Consider the following 18,793-nt stretch of genomic DNA (forward strand, 5'->3'; position numbering starts at 1 on the left):
TGTAGGACTTCCATTCAGTGCAATTTCAGGCGGTTTTGAATGATGGTTGTTCAGTAGTTTAGTTGTAACTTTGATGTGGTTGTGGGAGGACGCATACCACATTTACCTACGCCGCCATCTTGACCGGAAGTCTCTACTTACGTCATTTTTTTAAATTGAAATATAATTCACATAAAATTTACCATTTTAAAGTGTACAATTCAGTGTTTTTTATGTATGTATGGGTTAAGCACTTAAAAAATGATAGAATTTTAATAATAAACACTTCTAAAGACTTGAGTCATCCAACATATGGCATGGGATTCCCTGGAACTAACATTAAGCATCAGCTGGATAATCCCCTTTTCAGTGATATTCTAAAATGTGTTCCTGTTTTGATGGGACATAAACTCTAAGTTCCCTTCTAATGCTAAAAATCTGTGGGACACACTTACTGATTTGAACACTTCTACACAGTGGAATCACTGCCCTGAGCAACGGTAAGGAAATGGAATAAAGGACTCTCTTTTGGCCCAGAAACAGGTGAAAACAATATTTGATTAAAGTTCATTGTACACGGGGCAAGCAATGGTCCTAGAGTAGGCAACGAAAACGATAGTTCTCAATTAGTTATACTAACAGCTCCTGGGATCTCCTTACCCCAACCCCCCACCAGAGAGGTCTGTACCCACCAGGGAAGGAAAGGGTAAAATTAGGACTCTATCAGGAGTTTGCAGAATGGGTGGGAACCATAGTTACAAAGTCAAGGAAAGAGTCAGCCTGAGTGGCTGTGGATAGAGTAAGAAGACAAGGACCACAGGCCCCACTGGCATCAAAACTAAAATTGTCACCTAATCTTCTATCTTTCAGACTCCCCTATGTCTCAGAGATAGGACACTAAGCAATTATCAGCAGTATTTATTAAATATTTATACTTTAAATTCTCCATTTCCAACTATTCCCCTCCACATCTTTTGCCAAAGATATCGAAGCCATCCATCATCAGCTTTACTTGTCTTGAAAGTTCATCAGTGCCTGCACTGTAAAGAAACAGACTGTGAGGTTGGAGAGCTAAGAATATCCAGAACATACAAATGTTTGAAGACCCTGCTTTTCTGTGTTCCCACACAAATTTTTTCTAATCTTTACTTTAAATTAAGCCATATGCACCTGTACTCTTTGCCAAATGCATTAATCATCGTTAAAGAAGCTTCCTTGGCTACCTCCCTTCTTTCCCCCTGTTCTCCTCAGAAAACAAGAAAAAAGACAAGGCTGAGGACAACTGGAAAGAACAGGATTAACTTTAGGCAACATTTTGAAGTAGGTGAATGTCTACTTTGACATCCTGTTCTAAATTCCATATTCCAATGTTATAAATTTCTTTTGATGCCCTTCTGTGCCCACTGCAAACCCACATTCCTCTTTCCTGATTGTTTTCTTTTTTTTTTTTATCCTCACCCGAAGACATTTTTCCATTCTTTGTTCAGGTAGAGTGGGAGGGAGAGAGAGGAATACATCAATGTGAAAGGGACAAATCGAGTGGCTGCCACCTGCTCCACCAATCAGGGCCAGGGACAAACTGCAACCAAGGTACACGCCCTTGGTGGGAACCGAACCCGGGTCTCTCTGGACCGCAGGCCGACGCTTTAACCACTGGGCCAAACTGGCCAGGGCCTAATTGTTATTTTCACATTGAGTTTATTTCAAGTGGGTATGAGAAAGATAACACTAATCCATATTAAATTATAAGAAATGGCCCCTAACTCTTTCAGTGTTTATTTCTAGAGGAAAAATTTATTAATCCAAATTAATGGTAAAATTTCAAGTGAGAAACTTAGGGAAAATAACTCTACTATTTAAATCACATCCTTCTCTCTGCCTCGGCTGACACTAGAATGTGCGGAAAGGAAGAGAAGTCTGTATAATTCATAAACCTCTTTGGGAGATTGAGGGGCAGTGGGCACTTGTGGGCTTTCTGCTCATTGTCTAATTCCTACAGTTATCTGTCATTATATATGCAATCCCAAAATCTTGAGCTTAAGGCCGTACTGCTCAGGACAAAAATGTGGACTTCAAAGAGAAGAAACATGTACAAAAGGGGGTGGATTGTCAAAATGAGCAAGAGCCCACCTTGTCTTAATTCCCAACAACTGTAACAGTCTCCTCTTGGGAAACAAGCTCCCAGACCTGAAAGGATTTAGGTGTCCCCTACTAAAGAAGCAAAATTGCCAGGTTCTCTTTATGTTAGAATCAGGACATATATCCAGAATGTAACATGCCAAACCAAGGATTTGCCTTTTTTAGGTATGAGGTGGAAATTCAGAGGCTGAGATACCACAATAGTGGACACCTACCTCCTTATCCTGTTATGTTTGCTACTCCAATTGTACTTAACTGCTGGTCCCTATGATTGTCCCAAATCCATACCTGCAAACTCTTGCAACCCCTTACGCTCCTCTAGGTTATACTGAAGCTTTTCCAGCAACTCAAAATATCGGAAGAGTGAATCTCTAGGCCAAACAATGCGTTCATCCTGATCCATGTCCATCAGCCCAGGCAGATTCTGGTGCACATGAGTCTCCCAGTCCAACTGACCTGGACGGAAAAATTCTTCTTAAAAACAGATAGATTTTTGGAAGTTGGGAAAGAACTGATAAATCATATGGTGTGTGAGAGATGAAAGAGGAACAGGAAGAAGGGAGGAGGGTAAAGGGTGCATCACCAAGAGACCACTTTTTACAATAAGCAAAGACAGCCAAAGCCACACTTATTCAAAGGGAAGCAGAAGTACAGGGGTAATGGTGGAGAAAATTGGGAAATAGACATAGTGGGAAAGTTCCTATTAAGATTGGGATGTCTCCTAGAGAAAAAAAGTTTTCATTCAAATGGAAAAAAAAGAAAACCCTTTGCTTACCTATAGACTCAAGATTTCCGGATTCAGTAGAAGAGGAGAAAGAAGAGGAAGATAAGGACTTTTTCTTTTTTGATGAAGACTCTGACTCAGATGCTCTTGAACCCTCTTCGGTGACACTATTTTCAGACTCTCCAAAAATGTCTGATAAGTTCAAAGATTCTGCTTGTCGAATGGTATCTCTATAAGTGAAGGGAAAGTTTATTGCTTGAAATACATTTATGAGATACGGTTAGCTCTTTCATTATTCTGGTCCTGGCCCTGGCCATCCCCTAACACTGAGACTTAAGGCTATGAGGATCACACTGTTCATTGTATATAAAAGTTATTGTATATATAATATACAATATTAGCCTGAAATCTGAGATTAAGCACTTTCAACATCAATTATCCCGTGTGCTATGACCATATTAATGCCCCTCACCACATAGTTTCTGTGCTCAATTTTACTCAGGCTTCCACATTCCATACCCAACCTTATTTTGCCAAGTTTTAGCTCCCTACTCCATAACCCTATGCTTATAACACCACAACTATAGCCTTTCCCCCATGACTCTATCTCTTAATAGTAGAGGACCCTCCAGGCTCAGCTCTTGGTCTTTTATCTTTTCCATCTAAAATCACTCCTTTGGCCCTGGCCAGTTTTGCTCAGTGGTTAGTGTTGACCTGCGGTCTGGAGAGACCCAGTTTCAGTTCCCGCTAAGGGCACATACCTCGGTTGTAGTTTGTCCCCGGCCCTGATTGGGTCGTGTGGGTGGCAACCACTCAATGTGTCCCTATCACGTCGATGTTTCTCTCTCTCTCCCCCTCCCACTCTATCTGAACAAAATATCAAAAATATGTCCTCAGGTGAGGATAAAAAAATAAAATAAAATCACTCCTTTGGTGATCTCATCTGAGTTTAAATGCCTACTCAATGCAAATGTAAACCTCTAGTCCAGACCTCACTCCTCAATCCAGACTAGTATATACAACCTTGATTCATATAGCACCACTTGAATGTCTGATAGACATCTCAAATTCAACCAAAACTGAACTCTTTGCCTAACACACCTTTCCACCAACAGCCTTTTCCATCTCAGCTAATCCATCCTGCCAGTTGCTCAAGTCAAAACTTTGGAGTCAACCCGAACTCTTCTCTCATACCCCACATCCAATCCATCAAGAAATCCTGTTGATTATCTTCAAAATATATCTTTTCTCACTGGAACCACTCTGGTCTGAGCCATTATCACCTCTTCCTTGGATAGCAGCATAGCCTAACTCATCTCTCTGCTTTTTCTCTCATTATTCTACAGTCTATCAACACAGCAACCAGGGTAATCATTCTTAAATGTAAGTCCTTTCATGTCACTGTTCTGCTCTCAGAATCAAAGCCTAAGTCCCTACAATGGCCTCCACAGCCCTACAGAATAGGGTCCCCATTATCTCTATGACCTCATCTCCTATCACTCTTCCCCTGCTCATTTTGCTCCAGTCATTTTGCTGTTTCTCAAACACATCAGGCATGGGTCTTTGTACTAGCTGTTCCCTCTGCCTATAACACTCGTCCCATAGATATCCACATAGTAATCCCCTCACCTAATCCAATGTTACCTTTTCAGTAAGGCCACCCTGACTACCTTGTTTACGATTACAACCAATCTGCAACCTCCATCCTGTACCCCAATCCTCCTTAACCTGTCCAACTTTTTATTTTTTATAATGCTTATATTTTAACGTATTGATATACTTATTTCATATGCTCATTATTTTTTATAAGAAAGTTCCTGGCCTTTTATTATTATTATTCTTAATCCTCACCTGAGGACATTTTTGCATTTATCTTTAGATAGAGTGGGAGGGAGAGAGAGAGGAAGAGAGAGGTGAGAAACATCGATGTGAGAGAGACACACCGAGTGGTTGCCACACACACAACCTCAGTCAGGGGCGGGGACAAACTGCAACCAAGGTACATGGCCTTAGCAGGAACCGAACCCGGGACTCTCTGGTCCGCAGGCCGATGCTCTAACCGCTGAGCCAAATCGCCCAGGGCAATATACTCATTGTCTCTTTCCCTTACCTAGTATTATAAGCTACATGAAAGCAGGCATTATTGTGTTTTGTTCACTGATATATCCCAAGCATCTAATAAGTATTCAATAATTTTTTGTTGAATGGATGAATGAGTTTATTTTTCCTTCTGCTATCTTGTCCACTGCTGAATACTCAGGATCTAGAACTGCATCTGTTTCACAGAAGGTACTTATGTTAGTTTCCTGGGGCTGCTGTAACAAATTACCACAAACTTGGTACTTGAAATGACAGAAATTTATTCTTTCACAATTCTGGAATCCAGAGTCTGAAATCAAGATGTTGGCAGAGCCACCCTCCCTCTGGAAGTTCTAAGGGAGCTTCTTCTAGCTCTGGCAGTTAGTTGCCTGGTATTCACTGGCTTCTATCGGCTTGTGGTTGCATCACTCCAATCTCTACCTTCACATCTCCTTCTCCTATTCTCTATATCCATGTCTTCTCCTCTTCTGTCTCTGATAAGAACCCTTGTCAATGGATAATCCAGGATAATCATAGCTCAAGGTCCTTAACTTAATTGCATCTGCAAAGACCCTTTTTCCTAATAAGGTCATGTTCACAGGTTCTGGGGGTTAGGACATGGGCATATCTTTTGGGGGGCTACTATTCAACCCACTACCATCAGTAGTTACTGAATGAATGAATTCTCTCTCAAAGCCAATATTCATCTCTGGTATTCTACCCTCTCCTCCTTCATGTGTGTCCCTCCCAGTTCACATACACGCTCCTAACCTGGTATCCATTTTGCTATGGCTTGACCTCAATGCCTCAGGGGAGAGGTTTTGTCTCCTGCAAAGCAAAAACACAAAAGAGTGAAGAGAGTTATACTGAAGTAGGAGTTTAGTAAGGAAAAAATAAAATAGCCCTGGCTGGTTTGGTTCAGCAGTTAGAGCATTGGCCCATGGACCAACGGGTCACGGGTTCTATTCCTGGTCAAGGGCATGTACCTGGGTTGCAGGATCAATCCTGGGCCCTGGTGGGGGTTGCGTGGGAGGCAACCAATTGCTGTGTCTCTCTCACATCAATGTTTCTCTCTCTCTTTCCCTCTCCCTCCCTTCCACTTTATCTAAAAATTAATGGAAAAATATCCTCAGGTGAGGATTAACAACAACAAAAAATAATAATTCATATAATAAAGTGAAGAATATTAATTGAGGAGAACAAATTGTAGTAAAGGGGTGAAAAAACAGTAGATAATCAGGCAATATTCTAGAGCTGGGACATTCTAGCTAGCCCTCTGGCAAATCTTGTCACAAAGGGAAAAATGAGGTCAAGGCCAACGAGTAGAAACAGAGAATGAGATCAGGAAACTTTTGAGAACTAAAGTTGGGTTTGAAAATGGAGAAGCAGACCTTTGGATAATTTGCCGCTTGAATATGTCAGCTTTGTGCTGAACCTCCAGTTGTGTCACCTCTTCATTCAGCTCATTTCTGATAGCCTGAAAGTTAGCAACTGCCCCAAAGGGCCGTTAGGAGTTGGGAATGGTGGTGACTAGACCTGGGGAGAGGGCTTAGGTGGGGAGAAACCAACTGAAACATCCATTATTGGCCCCAAGCCTTTCTACTACGTCAGGTTCTCTCGCTCCATAATCCACCAATCCTAGCTTTCACTCTAATTTCTTCCCAACCAATCCTCCCACCAAGTTTCACCTCTTCCATGCTTACCCATCATGGCTACTATGATATTTCGAAAGATAATGGAACCAAGTAACAACAAAAGGATGACATAGATGCTGCTGAAGGTGCGGCTGACTTCAGGCACCTTCCAGGTGTCCTGAAGCAGTGCATACCAATGATCCGTGGTGAAGAGAATGAACACTGACACTAGGGAATTCGGCAAGTCCCTAAAGAAAAAGGTGTGTGTATAGATAAAACAGCAATCTAAACCTCTCAGACACAGTTTCATTCTTACTTTTTTTCCATTCTCGCTCTTAAAGCAACATAAGAGCGTTTCTTTATAGTATTTTCTGACTCTGGCTTATTTTCTACCATACTCAATTTTTTTTTTAGCTAATCATTCTTTAGTTTGAGGTTGTTTTATTAGGTTTTCCTTTATCATAAATAATCTGTGAATTTCACTTATTATTCCATTAGTACTTGGGACATAATAGGTACTCAATAAATAGTTACTGACTGAATTTTAAAAAATTGAATGACTCATCTGGCCAGTGTGGCTCAGTGGTTTGAGTGTCATCCCATGGACTGAGAGGTCCTGGTTTGATTTCCCAGTCAGGGCACATGCCTGGGTTGTGGACTCGATCCCCAGTGGGGCCCATGCAGGAGGCAGCCAATCATGTTTCTCTCTCATATCAATGTTTCTATTGCTCTCTCCCTTCCCCTCTCTCTAAAAAATAAAAAATAATAATGAAAAATTGAATGAATAAACAACTATATACCATTTTTTGGTAAGTTCACTCTCCACTGTCCTATAGACTTCACCTAGCAGAAGATCACTTACAAATTTAGCAAACATTATTCCTATTTAGTTTGTTGGTATGAACTGATAAGCAAGTAAATGAATGGATTTGTGACATAAATATGTATTCCCAAATAATAAATGACAATGCATATATCACAAAAGCTCTCAGGAAGGTATTTAAAATTTTCCTTCTTTCCTTCTTAGTCCTCCATATACAATTTGTTGAAAACATCAAGGCCTGAATAGGATAAATTCTAGGACTTTCCTAACTTGTACTCTTGCAAAATTACTGTCTAAGAGAGATCTGGGAGGTATTGACAAGATTGGATTCCAATTCATAAATAACATTATCACCTCTAAATCCAAATTGATTTCCTACTAGTCATCAGTGTTCTCTAGACAAAGATCTTATCAGGATTTTACTTTTGAATGAGTATAGGTGTATGCATGTGTAATCCCCACATCTAGAGATTGGGGTAAAACCAGTGAGCATATTTGAGGGTAACATTTGCTATCACTTATGACTCTGCTAAGTACTTAAATGCATTACCTCATTTACCCCTACATTCCTATTCTCATTTTTCAAAAGAGGTAACTGAGGCATAGAAAACAGGGCTTACCCTCTAGAGTATACTGCTATTTAAAGATGATTGTGAGAGTACGTATGAATTTGCAAAATGCATATTCAGGGCAAATCTGGTAGCTGCCAATCCTCAAACTCAGAATGAACACCATTAACTATTATTTTGCTTTCTCTTTGCCTCTCTTTACTGTGTTTTATTCCAATTTTTTACAGTGGACTATACTTTTTGTATTACTAGACTTTAGCTTCCCAGTCTCTTGCCCAAATCCTCTCCACGCCACCCAGGCATTTCCAGTCCTGCCTACGAGAAGAACACTTGGTACTGCAGGTCCTGGCGAGCTGAATAGGTATAATCCTCAAAAAAGTAGACACCGCTCACAGCAAAAATGTAGAAGAAGATGATCAGCAACAGCAAGAGGAAGGTCATGCTCTAGAAGCAATGATTTCAAGTCAGAGCTGGGCCAGACTAGGCTGATTTCTACCTATAGCCCAGTCAAGCCCACTCTGGCAATCCCCCACAAAACCCTCGTTCCAGGCCTGAGCCCAGTCATCTTCGTCCATAGCAGCCTCACCCAAGCCCTTCTCATCCAATAACATATCACAGGGTCTTTCATTGCCTTCCACCCAGACTTGTCTCATGTAACTCCATGTTTATCCACCTTGCCCACCTGGTTTTGCTGCTATAGTCAAATCACCTTAAGGGCCCTGACTAGGGCCAAAATAATGACTCGAACTCGACAGAATCGTGTTAAGAGTTTGAGAGACCTTAGCACCCGGCAAATCCTCAGCAACTGGAGCCATACAGACTGGCCTGTTACCCCTACCAGCACCACAACCTCAGGAAGCAGGGACTGTGGGAAAAACACAAATTATAAATAAAATATACCTAAAAGCACCCACGCAGTTGCCCTTTCGATATTTGATCTTCTTCATAATTCTTTGGGCATTATCCCTTGAATAACATTCTCTGGTGATTATTGCCTATTCAGCCTTTCTGTACTAAATTACTTAAACTCTGTACTTCAATTTGCTCAGACATAAAAAGGGGATAAAATAGTGTTTATCACCTGGCCGGTATGGATCAGTTAGTTGAGTGTCGTCCCATGCACCAAGAGGTCAATGGTTCTATTCCCAGTCAGGGCACATGCCTAGGTTGTGGGCTCAATCCCCAGTCAGGGGTGAGGGGGAGCTGGAGGAAGTAAATCCATGTTTCTCTCTCATCAGTGTTGCTATCTCTCTCTCCCTCACTCTCTAAAAAATCAATAAAAACATATTTATTAGAACAGTGCTTATTGCCCTGGCCAGTTTGGTTCAGTGGTTTAGAGCATCAGTCCTTGGACCGAAGTGTCTTGAGGTCGATTCCAGTCAAGGGCACGTACTTCAGTTGTAGTTTGGTCTCCAGCTCTGGTCAGGGTTCTGTAGGAGGCAACCAATCGATGTGTCTCTCTCACATCGATGTTTCTCTCTTTCTCTCTCTCCCTCCCACTCTATCTGAAGATAAATGGGAAAATATATATTTTTAAAACAAACAAAAAAACAGTGCTTATCTCATTTGCTTGTTGTGGAGTTCAAATAAGAAAATACATGTGAACAGTACCTGGCACTTAGTAAGTGCTTAATAACTGATAGACATTATTGTTGAGGTTAATGTTGTGGTTAGATTCTGCCTTGCTCCTAATACCAATAACTCCTGCAATGATTAACTTTTAGTTTTAGAAGGAAAAAAAGGAAGTTAGGTACACTTCTATTTGTTTCTTCCCATGATCTAATCATCTTAACTTTTCTTGTCATTTTGATTCCTCAGCCCACTAAACTAATCTTCAGGATATCGATCCTTACCAATATGGTAACAACAAAATCAAAGACATTCCAGGTATTTTTCCAGAAGAGGGAAAAGCTGGATAGCCACATGAGAAGGATCTCCAAGATGAAAATAAATAAGATGAACCAAGCTGCTACCTCCAGAGTCAGCTTCAGTGGCGACAGTTTGGTATTTGAGGATTCGAGCAATTCTGTGAGTAGAGAGCAAAGGATGAATAAAGGTTAAGGAAGTGGGAAGATGAATGATGGAAAATGATCACAAGAAGTTATAAACCACAGTTGTGCCCATTGCTATACATTTTGCTTTGAGTTTCTCTAAACACTGTTGTTGCTTCCACCTGTGGAATATAGGGGAGGGCAGAATCGAACATGAGAAATAGCTATGACTCATCTCTCCTGCTAGTATTGATATGCCTAACAGCTGCAAGTCACTGCCTTCCTGCTCTGGGGTCACACAGATTCATCTCAACAGATATTGATAAAGCCTAATCATGTAGGAAACAAGTGGCAGGGAGGCACCAGGAAGCAAATTCCCTCCAGGAAGAAATGAGCAGACTAGAAGGATTATATAATAAATGTTAAGAGACTTTCGGTCAAGATGGCGGCATGGGTAAATGTGGTATCGGGTCCTTCCATAACTACATCAAAGTTACAACTAAACTACAGAACAACTATCATTCAAAACGGCCTGAAATCAAGCTGAACGGAACTCCTATAACTATGAAATTAAAGAAGCAGCCACATCGAGACTGGTAGAAGGGGCAGAGGTGGATGGGCTGGTCCCACACCCCATGTGGTGGATGAAAATCAGGAGGGACACCTTGGCTGGGAAGGTCCTCCCTGAGGAGTGAGGGGTCCCCGTCCCACACCAGGCGAGCTGCTCAGGGTTCCAGTGCCAGGAAGAGAAGTCCCCATAACTTCAGGCTGGAAAAACCAGCAGGAACTGAGATTGAGGGAGGCTGAGACAGCTGCAGCCCCAGGCAGCTCCTCTTAAAGGGCCCGCGCACAGACTTACTCGGACTCGAAAGCTCCAGGCTCCAGCGTGGGGGAGGCAGTGCAAAAGGCACCACAGACATACAGGAGAAGAACTGAGTTGTTTGGCATTGGAGCGAGGGCTGGAGAGGCAGCTTTCTCCTGGAGAGAGGTGCTGTCAGAGGCCTTTGTTCCTTTGGTGAGCCCTTCCCTGGGGTGGCAGACAGCCACCATATCTGGGACTCCAGCAACTTGGCTCATACTGTTTGCCCCGCCCTGGTGATTCCCTGAGGCCCTGCCCCACTCAACTTTCTGGCCCACCCAAGCTGTTGCCAGTTGTTTTACCATAGGATTGGCCTGTCTTGGATCCTGCTTGAGGTTTTCTTAAATTCTTTCAAACAAGCAGCATCTGGTCTTGGCTAGCCCCATATCTCTCATTAGGTAATACATAGAAACAAACACAAGGAGGCAGCCAGAATGAGGAAACAAAGAAACAGGTCCCAAAAGAAAGCAAAACTCCAGGAAAAGAACTAAGTGAAATGGAGATAAGCAACCTAACAGATGCAGAGTTCAAAACACTGCTTATAAGGATGCTCAATGAACTTACTGAGGGCCTCAAGAGCATAAAAAAGGACCAGTCAGAAATGAAGGATGTACAGTCAGAAATGAAGGAGGCACTAACTGAAATAAAGAATAATTTACACAGATTCAATAGTAGAGTATGTAAAGCCAAGAAGCAAACCATCGATTTGGAATATAAGGAAGCAAAAATCACCCAATCAGAACAGCAAAAAGAAAAAAGAATTAAAAAAATGAGGATAGTGTAAGGAACCTCTGGGACAACTTCAAGTGTGCCAACATTTGCATCTTGGGGGTGTCAGAAGGAGAACAGAGAGAACAAGAAATCGAAAACCTATTTGAAACAATAATGGAAGAAAACTTCCCTAACTTGGTGAAGGAAACAGACATACAAGCCAGGAAGCACAGAGTCCCAAACAAGATGAACCCCAAGAGGCCCACACCAAGACACATCATCATCAAAATGCAAAAGATTCAAGACAAAGAGAGAATCTTAAAAGCAACAAGAGAAAAGCAGTTAGATACCTACAAGGGAGTTCCCATAAGACTGTCAGCTGATTTCTCAAGAGAAACTTTGTAGGCCAGAAGGGAGTGGCAAGAAATATTCAGAGTGATGAAAAGCAAGAACCTACAATCAAGATCACTTTATCCTGCAAAGCTGTATTTTAGAATCAGTGGACAAATAGTTTCCCAGACAAGCAAAAGCTAAAGCAGTTCATCACCACCAAACCATTATTATATGAAATGTTAAAGGGTCTTCTTGAAGAAAAAGATAAAACATATGAACAAACAAAATGGCAATGAATACATATCTATTGACAATTGAATCTACCAACAAAATGAACAAGCAGAATAGAAACATTCTCATAGATACAGAGAACATTTTGTTGGTTGCCAGATGGGAGGGTGGTTGGGGGAATGGATGAAAAAGGTGAAGGGATTAAGAAGTACAAATTGGTATGAAGAAATGTTCAACATCACTAATTATCAGAGAGATGCAAATTAAAACAACAATGAGGTATCACCTCACACATTTCAGAAAGGCCGCCATCAAAAAATCATCTAACAACAAGTGTTGGCGAGGGTGTAGAGAAAAGGGGACTCTAGCACACTGCTGGTGGCAATGCAGACTGGTGCAGCCACTATGGAAAACAATATGGTGTTACCTCATAAAGTTAAAAATTGAACTTCCATTTGACCCAGTGATCCCGCTTCTAGGAATATACCCTAAAAAGCCTGAAACACCAATCAGAAAGAATGTATGTACCCCTATGTTCATAGCAGCACTATTTACAATAGCTAAGATCTGGAGACAGCCCAAGTGTCCATCAGTAGATGAATGGATAAAAAAGCTGTGGTACATATACACAATGGAGTACTACGCAGCTGTAAGAAAGAAAGATCTCTTAACCTTTGAGACAACGTGGAGGGACCTGGATAGTTTTATGCTAAGCGAAACAACCCAAGCAGAGAAAGACAAATATCACATGATCTCACTTATTTGTGGAATATAATGAACGTAACAGTCTGAGGAACAGGGTAGTCACAGAGATGTAGAAGTGGGGTACAAACTGACAATCCCCAGAAGTGAGGGTGGGGGGGAGATAAACCATAGAACTTATATGCATGTATGCATGAACAATGGACATGGACAACAAAGCTGGGGACAGGGCAGGGAGGGAAGGGAAGGGGGGGTATCAGTGGGTGAAAAAAGAGAAACATCTGTAACAAAAATAAATAAATTTTTTTTAAAAAGAAGTACAAATTGGTTGTTAGACTGACAAACCTCAAAGGGAAGGGATTGGGGGGTGGGAAGAAATAAACCAAAGAACTTATATGCATATATGCATAACCAATGGACAGACAACAGTGTGGGGAAAGGCAGGAGGGGGGCAGGAGTGCGGAGGAGGGGGGTCAATAGGGGAAAAATGAGGAATATCTGTAATACATTCAACAATAAAGATGTTAAAAAAATGTTAAAATATTTAATATGCTAGTCTAAAATATTATTCTTACTTCAACTTGCTTCTTATTTATACTACATAAAAATAATTAAATGATTAAAATGCCAAAGGAGGTTTTCAAGATTATATATGTAGCCCTGGTGGGTATTGCTCAGTGGTTAGTGTGGGCCCACATGCTGAAGGGTTGTGGGTTCAATTGCCAGCCCTGGTTGGGGCACATGCAGGAGGCAACTGGTCGATGTGTGTCTCTCTCTCCCCCGTTCCATCTCTTCCTCCCACTCTCTCTAAAAAAAAGAAAGGAAAAAATATCCTTGGGTGAGGATTAACAAAAAAATAAATAAGTGAGATTATATATGTATTACTGGGAAACAAAATCTCATGACACAAAAAGATTAGGGAGCTTTGAGCTAGAAAACTTCGTTAATAACCATTTTTTTCCCCATTTATAACAACATTCTTGTGATCTGGAAAATTGTTTTTTAAAAGCCTAAACAAGGTCTTAATGTTTATCACATGAATCAGCCTGTTCAAAGATATGTTAATCACAAAGTATTAATCCACCTGCCTTTTTACCATGAGAATGTACTTAATAGAATACAATTTATGCTCGGCTGGTGTGGCTCACTGGTTGAACACAGACTCATGCACCAAGAGGTCGCCGGTTCGATTACTGGTCAGGGCACATGCCCAGGTTGTGCACCCGATACCCAATGGGGGCCGTGCAGGAGGAAGCCAATTGATGTTCTCTGTAATTGATGTTTCTATCTCTGTCTCTCTCTCTCTCTAAAATCAATTAAAAATTTCTTTTGAAAAAAAATACAATTTACATGAGTTTGTCCCACTCCAGCATTCCACTTATCCTTTAGCACAGGGATCATGTTTCATATTCAGCCATTTTACCAAATAGTAGAATGGTTAGTGCTATTCTTTTCCGATTTGTCCATTAGATGCAGGGAATCCTGTACATTTACTGCTATTTACTTTATCCCAATGCTTAAGACTATATCCCAACCTCACAAGACAAATACATACCAGTTATACAAGAAAAAGGAAATGTGGGTCATATGGTTCAAAATCTCCATGTGCAGAGGAAATGAAACATTTCAAAGTATATATGGTATACTGTAGTGGTCAACGACATCAATTATTGTGATGTATTTAAATATCTTTGACTTAATTGCATTAAAAGACAGTTTTAAAGTGGGACACTTGCCCTGGCCAGTTTGGCTCAGCGGTTGAGCGTTGGCCTGTGGACCAGAGAGTCCTGGGTTCGGTTCCTGCTAGGGGCACGTACCACACGCACAAAAAAAGATTTAAAGTAGGACACTTCCCCAAAACAAGTGAGAATGAAACAAGGATGTGCATACTTTTATTGTCCTTTATCCTTTCTCAGCAGTTTGTTTGAAATGATAATCAAAGGAGCTCAATGATTCTCCACACTTCTTTTATTGTTAATACATTTCATATAATTTATAATTGGTTTTAGGGTTATTTATCCTTTTTTTTTTTATCCTCACCCGAGGACATTTTTCCATTTTTTGTTCAGATAGAGCGGGAGGGAGAGAGAGGAAGAGAGAGAGAGAGAAACATCGACGTGAAGGGACACATCGAGTGGCTGCCGCCCTCACGACCAACCAGGACCGGGGACAAACTGCAACCGAGGTACGCGCCCTTAGCGGGAACCGAACCCGGGTCTTTCTGTACCACAGGCCGACGCTCCAGCCGCTGAGCCAAACCGGCCAGGGCTACTCTTTTTTTTTTATCCTCACCCGAGGACATTTTTCCATTCCTTGTTCAGATAGAGCGGGAGGGAGAGAGAGGAAGAAAGAGAGAAACATCAATGTGAAGGGACACATCAAGTGGCTGCCACCCGCACGACCAACCAGGGCCGGGGACAAACTGAAACCGAGGCACGCGCCCTTAGCGGGAACCGAACCCGGGTCTTTCTGTACCACAGGCCGACGCTCCAGCCGCTGAGCCAAACCGGCCAGGGCTACTCTTTTTTTTTTATCCTCACCCGAGGACATTTTTCCATTCCTTGTTCAGATAGAGCGGGAGGGAGAGAGAGGAAGAAAGAGAGAAACATCAATGTGAAGGGACACATCAAGTGGCTGCCACCCGCACGACCAACCAGGGCCGGGGACAAACTGAAACCGAGGCACGCGCCCTCAGTGGGAACCGAACGCGGGTCTCTCTGTACCGCAGGTCGATGCTCCAACCACTGAGCCAAACCGGCCAGGGCGGGTTATTTATTCTTTTTGATGTTGTTGTTAAACTTCACCCAAGGATCTTTTTTCCACTGATTTTTCTTAGAGAGAGTAGAAGGGAGGGATGGAGGGGGAGAGAGAGAGAAACATCGATGTGAGAGAGACACATAAATCGGTTGCCTCCTGCATGCGCCCTACCAGGGGCCAGGGATCGATTCCACAACTCAGGTATATGCCCTTAACCGGGGATAGAACCTGAGACCCTTCAGTGCAAGAGCCAATGCTCTAAACACTGAGCCATACTGGCCAGGGCTCGGGTTATTTACTCTTTATGTCAATTTTTTGTCATCTAATATCTTACTTATACCTAACTTTACATATTTTGTGAGCTTTCTTATTCGTACTTAATCTTTCTAAACATACTTATAAAATGTAAATATTGGATAACTCACTGATAGGCACCAATATCTCTAATAGAAAAGGCTAATTCAAACAAATTTAGACTAAACTGACACAAGAAATATAACTGGTCTTCCCACCTCCAATACCTTGTTGAGTCTATTACACCCTACCTTATCAAGACTACCTTATATCTACTATACCCTTGAGAGCCCTCCAAATGTTTCTAGATCTTAGCAGTTACATAAATACTACTCCAAGAGATTTAATATAATTATACCTATCACAATTCAAATAACATTCAAAAATGTAAAATAATCAATTTAAAGAAAAAATTACTCCCACCCACCTACTCTTTCATTCAGTCTCAGTTCTTACCTATTTCAACCATCACCGCAATTGTATTCAAAAATATGAGGAATATGATGAAGTTTTTGAAGGAAGAACCTGTTTTCTCTTAAGGAAACATACATAGTAGAGTTCTTTCTGATTCATGCAGGTGAAATAACAGGAGCAAGAGCAGAACCAGTGAGAATGAGAAGAAAATGAAGCTTGGAAAGAGAAAAACAAAATCATAAGGCAGATGATGAGGCAAGAGAAACAGTAAAGCCATGGGATAAAATAAGTGCCATGAAAGGATACACTCAAGGACCCAACCAGCCCACAAAGCAAGAGGTGGCCTCTCACTACAGCGAACTTGAAGCTTGCTCATCAGTCTCTGGCCATGTGTAATCTGTCCTACATGACGAGGCCTTATGGAGAAGCGCACAAGTTGATGTTGATCTCCCAACATAAGTTTCTTCTGATGGGAAGGATCTACACCAAAAATAAAAAAGGGACAGTAGATAAATATAAAGAGAAGTTTGGGCCCTGGCTGGTTTTTGCTCAGTGGTTAGAGCATCGGCCTTCAGACCAAAGGGGTACAGGTTGGATTCCCAGTCAAGGGTACATACTTGGGTTGCAGGTTTGATTTCTGGCCCCAGTTGGGGTCATGTGGGAGGCAGCCAATTGATGTCTCTCTCTCACATCCATGTCTCTCTTTCTCTCTCCCCTTCCCTCCCACTCTATCTTTAAAAAAATCAATAGAAAAATATCCTTGGGTAAGGATTAACAAAGAAAAAAAAGAGAGAAATTTGGGGCAGGATATGAAGAAAGGTAGGATTGGGGGCAAGGATACTGGTTATATAAGGGGCCCCCTACTGTTGAGGCTTGCCTTGCTGCTCCTTCTCACAGCAACTAATAGTTTGAAGAGCTAAAGTATTGCTTATGATCAAAGAATAAAGGCAGCAGGTTCAACCCTCTAAGTTTTTTTTTTTAATGTTTCTGTTGATTTTTTAGAGAGAGAGGAAGGGAGAGATAGAAACATTGATCAGCTGCCTCCTACCATCCTCTACTGGAAATGGAAGCTGAAACTCAGGTGCCCTGATGGAGAATTGAACCAGGACCTCTCAGTCCATGGGACAATGCTCAATCCACTGAACTACACTGCTGGGCTCAACCCTCTGAGTTTTACGTGTCTTTGGTAAAAACTTCCACATCACCCAGAGCTAGTAGGTATCCTAGGCCTAAAAGTAAGTGGCATGAGTTCTATCACCTGGATTCAAATAATTTTTTCTAAAGCCTCTGATTTCTCAAGTTTGATGTAACCTCCAAAGTAGCAACCATATCAGTCTTCCCTGAATTTTCTACCCTTAAAATTGTCTGTCACCCTGGCCAGTTTGACTCCGGGGTAGAGCATCTGCCCTTGGACCAATGAGTCTCAGGTTCGATTCTGGCCAAGAGCATGTTCTTCAGTTGTGATTGTCCTCAACCCTAGTCAGGGTCATGGGGAAGCAAACAGTGGATGTTTCTTTTTCTCTCTCCCTTTCTCTCCCTCTCTCTCCCTTCCACTCTATCTGAAGATAAATAGAAAAATATCCTCAGGTGAGGATTTTTTTAAAAAAATTGTCTGTGCTGTCCCGCGCCCTCCCGCCCTGCGTTCCATTCCCAGTCAGGGCAGTGCCTGAATTGTGGGCGCCATCCCCAATAGGGGGCGTGCAGGAGGCAGCCAATCCATATTTCTCTCTCACATTGATGTTTCTCTCTCTCTAAAAAAATCAATAAAAACATTTTTAAAAACTGTATGTCTGCTACCTATATTTTGGAGGGTGTGGATGGTAGTCAAGTTTCTGTTTATGAAGAAATAGGCTGCTGACCAAGTATCTCTCGGATAGTATGACACGGCACAGCGTGGCTCAAGCCTTGCAGATGCTCGATGAGAGAGAAAGTGTCAATGAGACGAGAACGAATGGCATCAGCTCTGGGCAGTTGCATGTCTCCTGCTGGGTGGTAAGTGGCCATGTCTGTTAAGAAAATGTTAGAATCAAGTATCACTTCATTCTTGGAATTGCACCAAACATCAGGGTTTTCTTCTCTTCTCCCACTCCCTTTGCCCTTAATTATACAAAAACACATTGTATCAAGACTCTAGGTTTTATAAAACAAAAGGCAACAGGGATCCTAAGAGAATATTGTGCAGTTAGTTGACTAAGTGACCTGGCACCTTCATTTGTGGGACGGCATTTCTAATTAAACGCAGCAGCCACAAGGGCAGAAGTTCCGGGGTTGGACAAAGAGGAATTCGGGCACCACCTGGATGAGAGAGAACCAGGCAATGCAATGAGGTGGAGCAGTGGGAGGGCTTGGGGCTGCCCCAGAAAGAAAAACCAAATTAGGAGGAAGTGGACAAAATGCAACAGCCTGACATTTTGAAAATGTGTCCAGGGCCAAACACTCCCTGGAGTGGCAGCTCCTCTCAACTCCCCCCTGTGGGCCTCACCTCAGCCCAGGCTGTCTTCCGCCCACTCAACCCAGACTTCACTCCTCCGCCTCCGGCTCTGGCACCCCCTGA

At 42.0% G+C, this 18,793-nt stretch overlaps 1 protein-coding gene across 2 annotated transcripts; it reads right to left on the bottom strand.

The window, feature by feature from the left end:
* Positions 1-939: 939 nt before the first annotated feature.
* CATSPER2 (cation channel sperm associated 2) lies at positions 940-18,776 on the bottom strand. 2 transcript variants are annotated; one of them, XM_036278670.1, is made up of 13 exons: positions 18,722-18,776; positions 18,099-18,245; positions 16,546-16,719; positions 16,282-16,350; positions 9,801-9,973; positions 8,657-8,812; positions 8,267-8,391; positions 6,625-6,803; positions 6,313-6,412; positions 5,693-5,749; positions 2,894-3,072; positions 2,407-2,574; positions 940-1,019 (listed from the first exon to the last, which is right to left on the bottom strand). In XM_036278670.1, the coding sequence occupies exons 2-13, from the start codon at positions 18,241-18,243 to the stop codon at positions 988-990; spliced, it is 1,557 nt and encodes a 518-aa protein (XP_036134563.1). In that variant the 5' UTR covers positions 18,244-18,245; positions 18,722-18,776; the 3' UTR covers positions 940-987. The 2 variants fall into 2 exon arrangements, with proteins under 2 accessions (XP_036134563.1, XP_036134571.1); XM_036278678.1 differs by lacking the exon at positions 18,722-18,776 and having other exon boundaries at positions 18,099-18,246.
* Positions 18,777-18,793: the final 17 nt, after the last annotated feature.

This window comes from Molossus molossus, unplaced genomic scaffold (assembly GCF_014108415.1).
Source record: "Molossus molossus isolate mMolMol1 unplaced genomic scaffold, mMolMol1.p scaffold_m16_p_1, whole genome shotgun sequence".
Lineage (NCBI taxonomy): Eukaryota > Metazoa > Chordata > Mammalia > Chiroptera > Molossidae > Molossus > Molossus molossus.

What these genes read in the sequence shown, in the direction of transcription:
- CATSPER2 (XM_036278670.1), bottom strand. Translation starts at nt 18,243, where the DNA reads ATGGCCACTTACCACCCAGCAGGAGACATGCAACTGCCCAGAGCTGAT. An exon ending in CAGTACCAAGTGTTCTTCTC is followed by an intron (nt 6,804 to 8,266) that starts GTAGGCAGGACT and finishes CTTTTTCTTTAG; the next exon opens with GGACTTGCCGAATTCCCTAG. An exon ending in CGGAAATCTTGAGTCTATAG is followed by an intron (nt 2,575 to 2,893) that starts GTAAGCAAAGGG and finishes TTTTCCGTCCAG; the next exon opens with GTCAGTTGGACTGGGAGACT.